The sequence below is a fragment of the Osmerus eperlanus genome, chromosome 17 (genome assembly GCF_963692335.1).
Source record: "Osmerus eperlanus chromosome 17, fOsmEpe2.1, whole genome shotgun sequence".
NCBI classification, from domain to species: domain Eukaryota; kingdom Metazoa; phylum Chordata; class Actinopteri; order Osmeriformes; family Osmeridae; genus Osmerus; species Osmerus eperlanus.
This window is the reverse complement of record NC_085034.1, coordinates 120,102-133,674: the sequence shown is the minus strand read 5'-3', so window position 1 is coordinate 133,674 and position 13,573 is coordinate 120,102. Positions and strand designations below refer to the sequence as shown.

Sequence of the window (13,573 nt, the reverse complement as noted above, 5' to 3'; positions counted from 1 at the left end):
TAGTTTTTTCAAAAATAAGTCGAAATGTATTTAAAATTACCTCTATAATATGTAGTTTGCTATTAATGTTTCATACCTGATTGACTAGGACACGGTTCATCTGCATCTGTTAGACTGCCAGGGGGAGGAGTTAAAGGTTTCAGCGTCACCATAGCAAAGTCAGTGTAACACGACTTTGGGGGCTGTTCAGGTGCACGGCGCCCCCTGGTGGTACAGACAGCCCTGGCTCTGGATGGCAGCTCAGGATCATGTTATTACACAAGACACACAAATAACACAAGGACAGATTGTAAAAGTGTAGTGACTTGTATTATAAAAACAACAACAATAATTTACACAGCTGCACATAAGAAAGTATAAACCACAGGTTGACGAGAACATTTACATTCCAGAGACAGATCAGAGGGTGATGTTCTGGACAGTATTCCAGACATATCAGATGTTCTGGACAGCCTTCCAGACAGATCAGATGTTCTGGACAGCTGTGGTCTTCAGTACCGTCACTGCTGCTTCAACACCAGAGGTCTGTTCCATAAAACTGGGATTAAAGTCCCAAACCTGACTTGAACTAACCAAACAACCCTAACCCTAACAAGTCAGTCGGGACTAAAGTGGTTCCATAAAGGCCAATTCTAGTTCACGCACTCCGACTACTTCAAGTCAGATTCAAGTAGTCAAGATAATTGCGGGTGCCCCATATTCTTAACCAGCCCAAGAGGTAGAACAGGGATCATATCGATCCACCACGGCAAAACTACATGTTCACGGCCACATTACTTCTTCCAGAAAGATCGTTCTCTTTAAGGTGTACTATGACAGCTCCCTCATCCATCACCTCATCAAAATGACACGCTGTGATTGACATGAACAATACGTGGGTTGAGGTCCTTTTTAAATAGACCTTTACTTCATTGATCACAAAAACATGGCCCACTAAACACATCTACATTGACTTTTTTTAAATTGTTTTAAATAAATAGCCTACAATAAATCACTTCTTACTTCTTAACATGGTTTTTGTATTGGGAAAATGGAGGATAGAGGCATGGATTTAGGTTTGTTTTTGCAATTGTACATGACTTAGGCCTATGAAGCAATGAGCAATGTTTTATGAAACTAACATAAGTAAAATGTAGGTTTGTATCATTCTGAAATCATTGTTTAATGTATTAGCCTACATGTTTTTTTTTTGAAGTTGATTTTCTATAAATGTAACATTTGAACTAATAGTGGCGAAAAAAGTTAAATATGGCATCACGCCAGAAAGTCATTTTCCCGTTGGGTCAGTGTTACAGCAACAACACGGTCTAAGCCTGACAGTTAGCCTGCCCCGAACCAGGCTAGTTTCGAAGCATAAGTTGCCATAGTAACTGAGTTCGAACTACATTAAACTGGCTTTATGGAACCAAATCAACTGTAAATGAGTCTGACTAACTGACATAAGCCTGGCTTATTCAGTAAACTGGCTTTATGGAACCAAATCAACTGTAAATGAGTCTGACTAACTGACATAAGCCTGGCTTATTCAGTAAACTGGCTTTATGGAACAGGCCTCCGTTCAGCCTCAGGAGCTTGTGCCATCATTACTAGGTAACCATGTTTGTGTTAATTTCCTCCAGAATGAAGCTAATTGCATTATAAATCAGAGAAGCAGTCCATCCTATAATATAATCTGACAGAGGAGGATGCATAGAAGGGTCTACGATGAAAAGCATTTCACAGATGATCGTTGAGTGTGTGTAGCTTGTGTGAGTCTATGTAGCTTGTGAGTGTGAATGTGACTCGTGAGTGTGTGTGTAGCTTGTGTGAGTGTGTGTGTAGCTTGTGTGAGTGTGTGTTACCATATGGTAAGAGACAGATATTTACGTGGGTCCATTGCCAAGGAGACCAACCCGAGGGCGTTGCCTAGGAGACCAGCCCAAGCACGTTGCCCTTGGCATCTCTCAGGTCAAATCAAGAATTTACATCTTTCCTCCACTAACACTCTACTTTACATACAGTATGGTCAAGTGGTGGAAAGAAGAGAGGAGGAGCAGGAACAGGATCATAGCTGGCTGGTCTGTGCCCGCCTCTCCCTCCATATGGCTCGTACCTCAGTGCAGATCAGAGGCGAAATGAACACCACGCTGCCCCCTGTCTGTGGGAGGAGACATCCACACCTGCTCACATGACCATGACCCTGCATTCCTCAACTAACCAATTAATCATTAACCAACTAACCAATCAGCGTAATCCCTAAAAAACAAGCAGTTAGCTATTAATCAATAAACAATCATCCAGCCAGACAGTTCACAGCACGATGGTCTGGTAGTGTTCTCACCATGATGATGAAGAAGTAGAACACATACATCCATCCCAGCTTGCTCTCGATGAGGGAGACCAGGTACTGAGGGGGGAGGGGGGAGAGAGTGAGTGCGTGTCTGTGCGTGTCTGTGCGTGTCTGTGCGTGTCTGTGCGTGTCTGTGCGTGTGTTACCTGGCCCCCGGCTGCCCCGATGCTGCCAGTTCCGTCCACGATGCCGGTGACGGTGGCCAGGGCGTCCAGGCGTCCCCGCAGGGCTGGCTGCCGGCCCAGGTCTGCTGAGATAGCAGAGCTGATCATGTTGGATGGGCCCCCGATGAAGAAGCCTGAGGTGGCCAGCAGGGCGGCGTTCACCAGCTGATCGTTGGGAGAGCCTGGGGGGTAGACAATTGGAAAATAAAAGTTTATATGTATGTGTGTGTGTATATGAGTGTGTGTATCTGAGTGTGTGAGTGTGTGTGCTGGTGCAGGACTCACGGCTGTAGCCCACCAGGGCCCCCATAGCCAGCAGGAGACTGAGGGCCAAGACTGGAGCTCTCTTCCCCAGACAGTCAGACAGCAGACCCAGCACTGTCCCTCCTGCAACACAGACACCAGTTAACACCTGTCCCTCCTGCAACACAGACACCAGCTAACACCTGTCCCTCCTGCAACACAGACACCAGCTTACACCTGTCCCTCCTGCAACACAGACACCAGCTTACACCTGTCCCTCCTGCAACACAGACACCAGTTAACACCTGTCCCTCCTGCAACACAGACACCAGCTTACACCTGTCCCTCCTGCAACACAGACACCAGCTTACACCTGTCCCTCCTGCAACACAGACACCAGCTAACACCTGTCCCTCCTGCAACACAGACACCAGCTAACACCTGTCCCTCCTGCAACACAGACACCAGCTAACACCTGTCCCTCCTGCAACACAGACACCAGCTAACACCTGTCCCTCCTGCAACACAGACACCAGCTTACACCTGTCCCTCCTGCAACACAGACACCAGCTAACACCTGTCCCTCCTGCAACACAGACACCAGCTAACACCTGTCCCTCCTGCAACACAGACACCAGCTTACACCTGTCCCTCCTGCAACACAGACACCAGCTTACACCTGTCCCTCCTGCAACACAGACACCAGTTAACACCTGTCCCTCCTGCAACACAGACACCAGCTTACACCTGTCCCTCCTGCAACACAGACACCAGCTAACACCTGTCCCTCCTGCAACACAGACACCAGCTAACACCTGTCCCTCCTGCAACACAGACACCAGCTAACACCTGTCCCTCCTGCAACACAGACACCAGCTTACACCTGTCCCTCCTGCAACACAGACACCAGCTTACACCTGTCCCTCCTGCAACACAGACACCAGCTAACACCTGTCCCTCCTGCAACACAGACACCAGCTAACACCTGTCCCTCCAGCTTACACCTGTCCCTCATCAGACAGACAGACACCAGCTTACACCTGTCTCTCATCAGACAGACAGACAGACAGACAGACAGGCTCACCTATGATACCTCCCACATCGTACCAGACAGACAGGCGGTCAGCCTCCGCCTCCTTCCAGCCAAAGTTGCTGCTCAGGTAGAACGGCAGCCAGAAGAAGAAGGAGTAGTTGACCAACTTCAAACACGCGTACGCCAGCGAGTACTGTAGGGGAGGGAGGGAGGGAGAGGGTGAGAGAGGAGGAAGAGGGAGGGGGGGAGGGAGAGGTTGAGAGGGAGAGACTGAAAGAGAGAAAGAAAGACATCCATGCAGACTTACAGGAAGTACTCCTGGCAGACAGAAGGCCTGGCAGAAGCTGATAGGCTGCTGTGGTTCCTTTGGTTCCTCCTCTTCCTGTTGTTGGACAGAGTAGTATCCTCCATCACACACCTCCTCCTCCTCCTCCTCTTCATCACTCATTAGAGGACGATGGCTGTCTGAGTCTGTCTCCACCGGGCTCAGACCAGTCTCACTCTCCACACTCAGACCTGCTCACACACACACAGACAACACAAAACACACACACAAACACACACACAAACAAGGTTTGAGTGAGTTAGTGAGACATCCCATTCACCATTCTGCTGAACAGGATCTAAAGGCCAGCAGCATGGATAGATACTTCGTGGTCTGTACTGTCTCTTTACCTCTGCTGCAGAACTAGCTTTACAAGCCAGTAGCATGTCCACTAGCTCTTTACCTCTGCTGCAGAACTAGCTTTACAAGCTTTCTGTTAAATGTCTCGTTTTCTATAATGCCGTTTGTGTCCTATGGTGTTTCAGGTAATATAGGCCCTTTAAGGCAGGCAAGTATATAGCTATTTATTTGATACATTTTTGTTTGTATAACATGTCAGGTTTCCTATGATGTAGTATCATTCATGCTATGTGTGTGCTTTGTAATATGTTGGCACTTCACATTCTCCAGGAGAGTGCTCGATCGTCTCATTTCAGAGGTCAGGGAAGAATGATTACAGTTCTCCTATATTGGCCCAGATGGGTGATCTGGTTTTCTGCTTACCTCTGGAAAATTACTGTCAAACATACGTGTTTGTATGTTGTAACACAAGAGTTAGTGAGAGAGTGAGACAGAGAGAGAGAGTGAGGCAGAGAGTGAGTCAGAGAGAGAGTGAGGCAGATAGAGTGAGACAGAGAGAGAGTGATGCAGAGGGAGAGTGATGCAGAGATATATTGAGAGACAGATAGTGAGGTAGAGAGAGTGAGACACAGAGATGGTGATGTAGGGGAGAGAGTGAGCCATAGAGAGGGTGATACCGAAAGTGTGAGACACAGGGAGAGTGAGGCAGAGCGAGAGTGAGGCAGAGAGAGAGTGAGGCAGAGTTGGGACACTGGTCCTCACCTGCTTCCTTAGGGGATGTGAGCAGACCAAAGAACACCACCACTCCCCCTGCAAACTGCACCACGGAGGTGAGCAGGAAAGCATACTACACACACACACACACACACGCACACACACACGCACACACGCACACACACACCATGGTTCAAACACTCAAACTAACAATCTTTAGCACATCAGTTCGCTCTGTGTGTGTGAGAGGGAATGTGTGTGTACCTTATCTCCATACTTCAGTAAGTGTGTGAGACTGAGTCTGGTTGTGTGTATGTGTGTGTGTGTGTGTTTACCTCATATCCGTACTTCAGGACGCTGGAGGCCAGGAAGGCTCCCAGGATGTTTCCGACTGAGGCACAGGCACTCCACAGCCCGAACACACACCCTCGCCTAGGAGACAGGACACACCATTACACACCTAGGATACAGGACACACCGTTACACACCTAGGAGACAGGACACACCGTTACACACCTAGGAGACAACGCTACACACCCAGGACCTGTAACACACCCAGGAAACGTTACACAAATGATAAATGTGTGTTTGTGAGAGTGTGTGTGGTGTGTGTATGTGGGATGTGAGTGTGGGTGTGTGTGAGTGTGTGAGCGGTACTGACCCAGACTTGCCAAACCAGTTGGCCATGACCGCCACAACGCAGGGCCAGACAGCAGACTGCAGCAAGCCGTTCAGGGTCCACAGGCAGCAGTAGAGAGGGACACTGTATACACCCAACCACTCTGTCACTGTGCCAAACACACACTCCTGCAACACACACACAGGGTCAGGAACACGTCTGTGTGTGCGTGTGTATATGTAAATGTGTGTATACGTAGGCATGTGTATATATACGTTTGTGCAAGTATAATGTGTACCATAATCTACGGAAAATAGGCCGCATTTTCTACAAAGACGCATCCCACCATAATGGGAACTTTATGTTTGTAAATCGGAGTCTAGGCCGCACTGGAATATAGGCCATCTGCTTATTTACCCAGGACCACTTACACATTGGACAGCTTGGATAGCCATCCAACTACACAACATTCACAATCAGGGTGAACACTCAAATTATCTTTAACTACAGACCATAGCATTACACATATCAAAACAGAACGAACACAAAAATAGAACTCCGAACAATGCTTATCTAACTAAGCTAATGCCCTTAACTTCGTAGCTTTTCAGCTTGCCGCGGGGAATTCTGGGTACCAAGAGCATTGTCGCTACAATACCAAGCAATGCACGAGTATAGGCGATCTTACAGCATTGTGTAACACACTTCGGTTGTGGATAGTATGTCCAGAAATAAAGCCAAGTCACTCATTAAGTGGCAAAATCCATTGTTATGTCTACAAAATTATTTTAGATATAGTATAAGTTTAGCTAGCTTGCAAATCCTGAGGATAGCCTACTGTGGCAGACCTTTCGATGTTCAACGGAAAAGGGTGTTTTGTCCCTCGGGAGTTGCCGTAGGCATGATGCTGACGTAAGCATTACGTTAAGTCAGTGAGGGCTGTTCGAATGTCAAGAAGAGCAGTGGTAAAATACAAGTTGTGAAAAGAGTCTGCGTCTTACTGTCCACACGATCATATAAAATTATATCTAAAACGAACCTACAAAGAGCTTGGTTAAACTACCGAAGTTGAATTTGCCAATGTTGTTAGCGATGCTAGCTAACGTTAGTTTGCTAGCTGTATATAACATTTCACTGGGTCTTGCAGCTGTTTGATTTACTGAAATTATTATGAAATGTTATGTTCTACGAGCCATTTGCCTACTTTAGCAAGTCATTGTATTTCCAAGCCCTGATGGTTTGGTCTCTGCCTGGGTCATGACCAAGGATGTCTCCTGGCCAACACAATCTGCATAGGGAGAATCGGACTGATTGTGGCCTAGGTCGAGGGCGCCAACCCAGACCTACTCACACATTAACTTTCACCTACTACAGATATCACCACCCCCCCACCCCCATCCAACGCCTTCGCCTGTCTTTGTAAATGTTGTTGTACTTATGTGCTGAGGTTTTTGTCTGTTCCCACACTGTACTCCTCTAGGAGCATTGTCTGGGTGTTGCCTTTTTTCCTCCTCTCTCCTCATGTTTACCTTGTCTTGTCTTGTGTATTAGAAACTGCAAGTGGCAGCTCGGATCTAAGATGGATTCGAGAGACCGCAGATAGAGTGCGGCTAGTTTAGATCAACACTTTTTGTTGATTTTATGTGTATGTATTCTTGTATGAAAAGTGCTATATAAATAAAGTCTTACTTACTTACTTACTGATAGTGTAACTGAGATGACGACACAGTTAATAATTCCTCTTTCAAGTAATAAGCCCCCGTTCCAGTGTTGAGCATTAAATTAGCTGCACGGTCTGTAGAGATCTTGGGACGAAGCCACTTTTTTGTTCTAAAACCGGGCTATAAGCCGCTTCGAAATATAAGCCGTACAACCACAAGAAAACTGTAAAATCGGGGTACTGGCCGCAGCTTTATTTACGAAACGTTTGTATGTATGAGAGTGTGTGTGTATGGCTGTGTGTATGTATATGTGTGTGGGGGGGGGCCACCATCTTGTCACACCTGAAGAGTCTGATTTGATCACATCAGACAAACCTCATCAGCCCTCGTGACACCGTCAGTATGCTGATTACCCACCAAACGCCGATGCAAAGGAACCATAGAGTTGGGGGGGAGCCTCCTCCTCTGCATGTGAGGCCCTCCTGCTAGCTCCTCCTCTGCATGTGAGGCCCTCCCGCTAGCTCCTCCTCTGCATGTGAGGCCCTCCCGCTAGCTCCTCCTCTGCATGTGAGGCCCTCCCGCTAGCTCCTCCTCTGCATGTGAGGCCCTCCCGCTAGCTCCTCCTCTGCATGTGAGGCCCTCCCGCTAGCTCCTCCTCTGCATGTGAGGCCCTCCCGCTAGCTCCTCCTCTGCATGTGAGGCCCTCCCGCTAGCTCCTCCTCTGCATGTGAGGCCCTCCCGCTAGCTCCTCCTCTGCATGTGAGGCCCTCCCGCTAGCTCCTCCTCTGCATGTGAGGCCCTCCCGCTAGCTCCTCCTCTGCATGTGAGGCCCTCCCGCTAGCTCCTCCTCTGCATGTGAGGCCCTCCCGCTAGCTCCTCCTCTGCATGTGAGGCCCTCCCGCTAGCTCCTCCTCTGCATGTGAGGCCCTCCCGCTAGCTCCTCCTCTGCATGTGAGGCCCTCCCGCTAGCTCCTCCTCTGCATGTGAGGCCCTCCCGCTAGCTCCTCCTTTGCATGTGAGGCCCTCCCGCTAGCTCCTCCTCTGCATGTGAGGCCCTCCCGCTAGCTCCTCCTCTGCATGTGAGGCCCTCCCGCTAGCTCCTCCTCTGCATGTGAGGCCCTCCTGCTAGCTCCTCCTCTGCATGTGAGGCCCTCCTGCTAGCTCTTCCTCTGCATGTGAGGCCCTCCTGTTAGCTCCTCCTCTGCATGTGAGGCCCTCCAACTAGCTCCTCCTCTGCATGTGAGGCCCTCCCGCTAGCTCCTCCTCTGCATGTGAGGCCCTCCCGCTAGCTCCTCCTCTGCATGTGAGGCCCTCCCGCTAGCTCCTCCTCTGCATGTGAGGCCCTCCCGCTAGCTCCTCCTCTGCATGTGAGGCCCTCCTGCTAGCTCCTCCTCTGCATGTGAGGCCCTCCCGCTAGCTCCCCCTCTGCATGTGAGGCCCTCCTGCTAGCTCCTCCTCTGCATGTGAGGCCCTCCTGCTAGCTCCCCCTCTGCATGTGAGGCCCTCCTGCTAGCTCCTCCTCTGCATGTGAGGCCCTCCCGCTAGCTCCTCCTCTGCATGTGAGGCCCTCCCGCTAGCTCCTCCTCTGCATGTGAGGCCCTCCCGCTAGCTCCTCCTCTGCATGTGAGGCCCTCCCGCTAGCTCCTCCTCTGCATGTGAGGCCCTCCCGCTAGCCCCTCCTCTGCATGTGAGGCCCTCCCGCTAGCCCCTCCTCTGCATGTGAGGCCCTCCTGCTAGCTCCTCCTCTGCATGTGAGGCCCTCCTGCTAGCTCCTCCTCTGCATGTGAGGCCCTCCTGCTAGCTCCTCCTCTGCATGTGAGGCCCTCCCGCTAGCTCCTCCTCTGCATGTGAGGCCCTCCCGCTAGCTCCTCCTCTGCATGTGAGGCCCTCCCGCTAGCTCCTCCTCTGCATGTGAGGCCCTCCCGCTAGCCCCTCCTCTGCATGTGAGGCCCTCCCGCTAGCCCCTCCTCTGCATGTGAGGCCCTCCCGCTAGCTCCTCCTCTGCATGTGAGGCCCTCCCGCTAGCTCCTCCTCTGCATGTGAGGCCCTCCTGCTAGCTCCCCCTCTGCATGTGAGGCCCTCCCGCTAGCTCCTCCTCTGCATGTGAGGCCCTCCTGCTAGCTCCTCCTCTGCATGAGGCCCTCCTGCTAGCTCCTCCTCTGCATGTGAGGCCCTAGCTAGCTTTCAAGCTTCAAAGGGCCTGCTTGAGATGACACGACTCCAGCATCCATTTGTGCTCTCCAAAGAGCATACCTTGATCAGAACTTTAGAGGAAAGTTCTTCAAGACTTCACCTTTACCAAAAGAGTAGGTGGAGAATTATGAGAGGGATATTTGTGTAATGTTTGTTACTTTGTTTTAATGTTGTGTTTACTGAAATCTAGATTCTAGTAACTACTCCTTCTTCCTGAAAGATAACCAAGTCATCTTTGGTATCTACACAAAGCTATCATAATAAAACAATCATTCAACTATATTTTGTAACTGTAGCAAGATGTCCAGAACAATATTTGAGCAATCTTATGGAACCATCCAGACGCCAGTTCACACCTTTGGTAGGTGTGAAGGAAGGAGGGGAAAGTTGAAAACCCAGCTTCCCCCAATCAACATCTAACCCCAGACAGGTCCTCCTTCTAACTCTGAACTGTATAAAACTCTGAGATGACAATCAATCTCTGACTCCAGCTAAACCAACCATGGTGTGAGCACCATCAGGATTGGCGTTCCAACGGACGTTGCCCAGCTCCTGAGATTCAACATTATTGTGATTGCAACACTTTCTGGACGATTCTACAGAAGAACCAAAAACGCAATTCTAATTGCGACCTGACTGAGACCCCACAGACTCAGTCACATGACCTTGCAGCGCAGCCACACTTTGACTTCCGAATCTTCAAATGGGCCTTGAATGCGAACCGCTCTCAACCTCATTGATCAACCCTGATCAAACGTAACTATGGCTAACGCTCTTTCCTCCCCGATCTGGCATTGGCGTGAGCTCTGTTTATGATTTGTAAGGATGTAATCATTTACTGTACAATTTCTGTCTCTCTCTAAGTTAGACCATTTCATTCTGTTAATTGAAACTGATTATTAAATATTAAACATAGGATCCCTTAATGTCCTAAAACCAATATTAGGGTGGTACCCCGAGACTTTATTATAAATTAAGTATTTCTATCTTTAAACGAGCAAACCCCGGTACAGTATTAGTGTGTGAGTGTGTGTGTGTGTGTATGTATGTGAGTGTGTGAGTGTGTGAGTAGGTTTCTTACCACCACTGCAGAGCCACACAGTCCACAGCAGAGCACATAGCGCAGGTTGAGTCTATCTCCAATAACCCCGCTCACGTACAGGCCCTGACACAGACACACACACACCTCCATTACATACAGATCACAATACCTAGTGTGCATGTAGGTGTGTGAGAGTGAGTGTGTGTATGTTAGTGTGTAAGTGTGTATGTGCAGGTGTGTGTGCGTGTATGCATGCGTATATATATATATATGTGTGTGTGTGTATATATATATGTATGTGTGTGGGCACTAACCACAGCGTAGGAGTGAGTGTGTGTATGCTAGTGTGTATGTGCAGGTGTGTGTGCGTGTATGCATGCGTATATATATATGTATGTGTGTGTGTGTGTGTGTGTGTGTGTGTATATATATATGTATGTGTGTTCGTACTAACCACAGCGTAGGAGAACAGGAAGATTGTGTCCAGCGCCCCCAGGAACAGAGTCGCCTCCTCCTCGTTTGCAAACAGCCTGTTGTCATCCCATGTCTGACACACACACACACACATACACACACACACACACACACACACATTCTGTAGTTAGGTGTGGATTGGGGTAATTGGGGGTATTTAGAGGTTGTTAAGGGGTAGTAGTTACCTCTCCAGGGGCAAACTCAGGAGAGCTGCTGTTTTTCAGTGAAGGAGTCCACTGTGCTGAGATGCTGACCTTCACGTTACTGAAGGTCTTCCTGGACGCATGCAGCACAACATAGCTGGAGGGAGGAAACCAAACATGAAGCTCCGTGACATCACATCCTGGAGCGATGACGCCGACCCAGCACAGGGGTCAGGGGTCAGACCAGTTCAGAGAAGGAACATTTATAAAACTTGTCAGCTCTCACAACAAGTTTCAGAGGAGGGAGGAGGAAGAGGGAGGTAGGAGGAAGAGGGGGGAAGGAGGAAGAGGGGGGAAGGAGGAAGAGGGGGGAAGGAGGAAGAGGGGGGAAGGAGGAAGAGGGGGGAAGGCGGGAGCGAGGAGAAAGAGGGGGGAAGGAAGAGGAGGGAGGAAGAGAAAGAGGAAGGGAGGTTACCTAAAGAAGGTTAGGAGGAAAGCGACCAGGTGGTGATGGGTGAACTGTGACAGGAAGCCACAGCATGGAGGAGGCATCACAAGGGGCACGGGAGGAAGAGGAGGTCTTTAAAGGGCTGCCGTAACAGGGGGAGGGGATTCAGAGACAGAACAGCTGACTAGATCGTCCACAACTACATCGGCAGTTGCTCAGTCAAGCCTAATGTCACAGATGACTGGAGAGAAAGAAAAGTATATTACACATACACTGATCTGTACCCAACACATAGAATTAACATACTTTAATAAACATTATAATCAAGTTGTGGTTAGACATCACCAGTTATGATATTATGCTAAGCGAGCTAGCCTGGTCGCTGTAGACGAAAGGCTGCGGTATCTAATCAGCTTGTTGTGCGATCACTCTTTGGTTTAGGTCTTAAAAGGAATGTAAACTTCAGAACTAGCCTGTGACGAAAATAGTCACAGTTAGCGTACCTGCAGCCAACAGAACTGCTTCAGTACTACTATCAGACCTGAGTTAGCGAGTTAAGACCAACAGAAGCATTTAAGAAGTTGTTAATTCTGCACCTTCTGCCTCATTCGTGTCCCAAGGGCTTCATTTATTTACTTAAACATGTACATACTATTAATTTAGCTTAGGTTTAGCATAGCCTATAGTGAATATAGAAAGTGAATCAAAAGATCAAGAATCAGAACTAGTTCTACCTGTATTTAGGTGTTGAGAGTCAAGTGACGGTCTGTATTGGCACAGTGGTGCGAAATAACAATAATAACCTGGCAGGCGAGAAGAAAAATAAACTATAATTTCTCGTCCAAATATTAGCCAATGCTTATTTTACACGCACACTTATTCGCTTTATTGACATAGTGGCGTTGAGCAGGTGACAAGGAAGTATCGGATACTCAAGAAAACAGAGAAGCCAGCTAGGCTAATAGTAGGTGGTTTGCTGTCAGCAATTTAATTCAAAACATTTCCATTTCAATTGGCTGGCGTCAACAGTGATCATACGATTCATACCGCTGCTGTAATGGATAAAGACACGTACCTTTTACCGTTTGCATAAACATCCAACTACCTGGCGATCATATCCGCTCCCCTGTACCGCTAAACTGCTGTCAGTCGGCAGACAGTCTACACGGCTACAGCACTGCTACAGTCCGCTACGTTTGTTTTGTTTGGGCGACGGATGATGATTACGTCGTTTCAGTTCCTGGACATCCATGAAAGGACATCATCTCCTTCTATCGGCACGGAGTGATATTGCAGAGGTTGGTTGTGAATTTTTTCATGATATACCGTAGTAGTAGACATTCTCTGGTAGTAGGCTACCGTTGCTGACAAGAATGAGACATCGGAGACAATGGAGTTGACGCAACTCTTTCTCTCTATGACTCTGGGTTCCTCATAGTCCCCTCATTGTACAGTAAGAATCATTTGATGCTGGAATCATTTTTTGACAATGTTTCGAAAAACGTTTTGAAAGGTTGAACAAATATTTTGGATAAAAGTTTTGGAAATAAAAGTTTTAAATCGGTTGAAAATTATTTTTGAAAAAGGTTTTGATAAGAAGGTTTTGAAAGGTTGACAAGATATTATTGAAAAAGGTATATTTACCACAGGTGATCTCTGATTCTCTCCACCCACTCCAAACCCTAGGGGAATCATTCTGATCCACATTCCCACTTATGATTGCAAAAGAAAAGAAATCTAACCATAAGTGGATATGTGGGCCATCCAAATGACTCCCTAGGTCTTGAAGTGGATTGAAAGCCCTACCACTTGATATGTTGGCCCCCAGGGGAATATCAGTCAGGAGGGGGGGAGTACAGAGGGGGAGTACAGAGGGGGAGGAGTA

General features: G+C 48.3%; 1 protein-coding gene across 2 annotated transcripts; it reads right to left on the bottom strand.

The window, feature by feature from the left end:
- Nucleotides 1–287: 287 nt before the first annotated feature.
- slc37a3 (solute carrier family 37 member 3) lies at nucleotides 288–12,898 on the bottom strand. 2 transcript variants are annotated; one of them, XM_062482824.1, is made up of 14 exons: nucleotides 12,764–12,898; nucleotides 11,716–11,929; nucleotides 11,283–11,397; nucleotides 11,078–11,170; nucleotides 10,663–10,746; nucleotides 5,770–5,915; nucleotides 5,444–5,540; nucleotides 5,157–5,241; nucleotides 4,077–4,285; nucleotides 3,821–3,962; nucleotides 2,779–2,880; nucleotides 2,476–2,675; nucleotides 2,321–2,386; nucleotides 288–2,137 (listed from the first exon to the last, which is right to left on the bottom strand). In XM_062482824.1, exons 2-14 carry the CDS (start codon nucleotides 11,790–11,792, stop codon nucleotides 2,045–2,047), a joined length of 1,509 nt encoding a protein of 502 aa, XP_062338808.1. In that variant the 5' UTR covers nucleotides 11,793–11,929; nucleotides 12,764–12,898; the 3' UTR covers nucleotides 288–2,044. The 2 variants fall into 2 exon arrangements, with proteins under 2 accessions (XP_062338808.1, XP_062338807.1); XM_062482823.1 differs by lacking the exon at nucleotides 12,764–12,898 and adding an exon at nucleotides 12,423–12,569.
- Nucleotides 12,899–13,573: the final 675 nt, after the last annotated feature.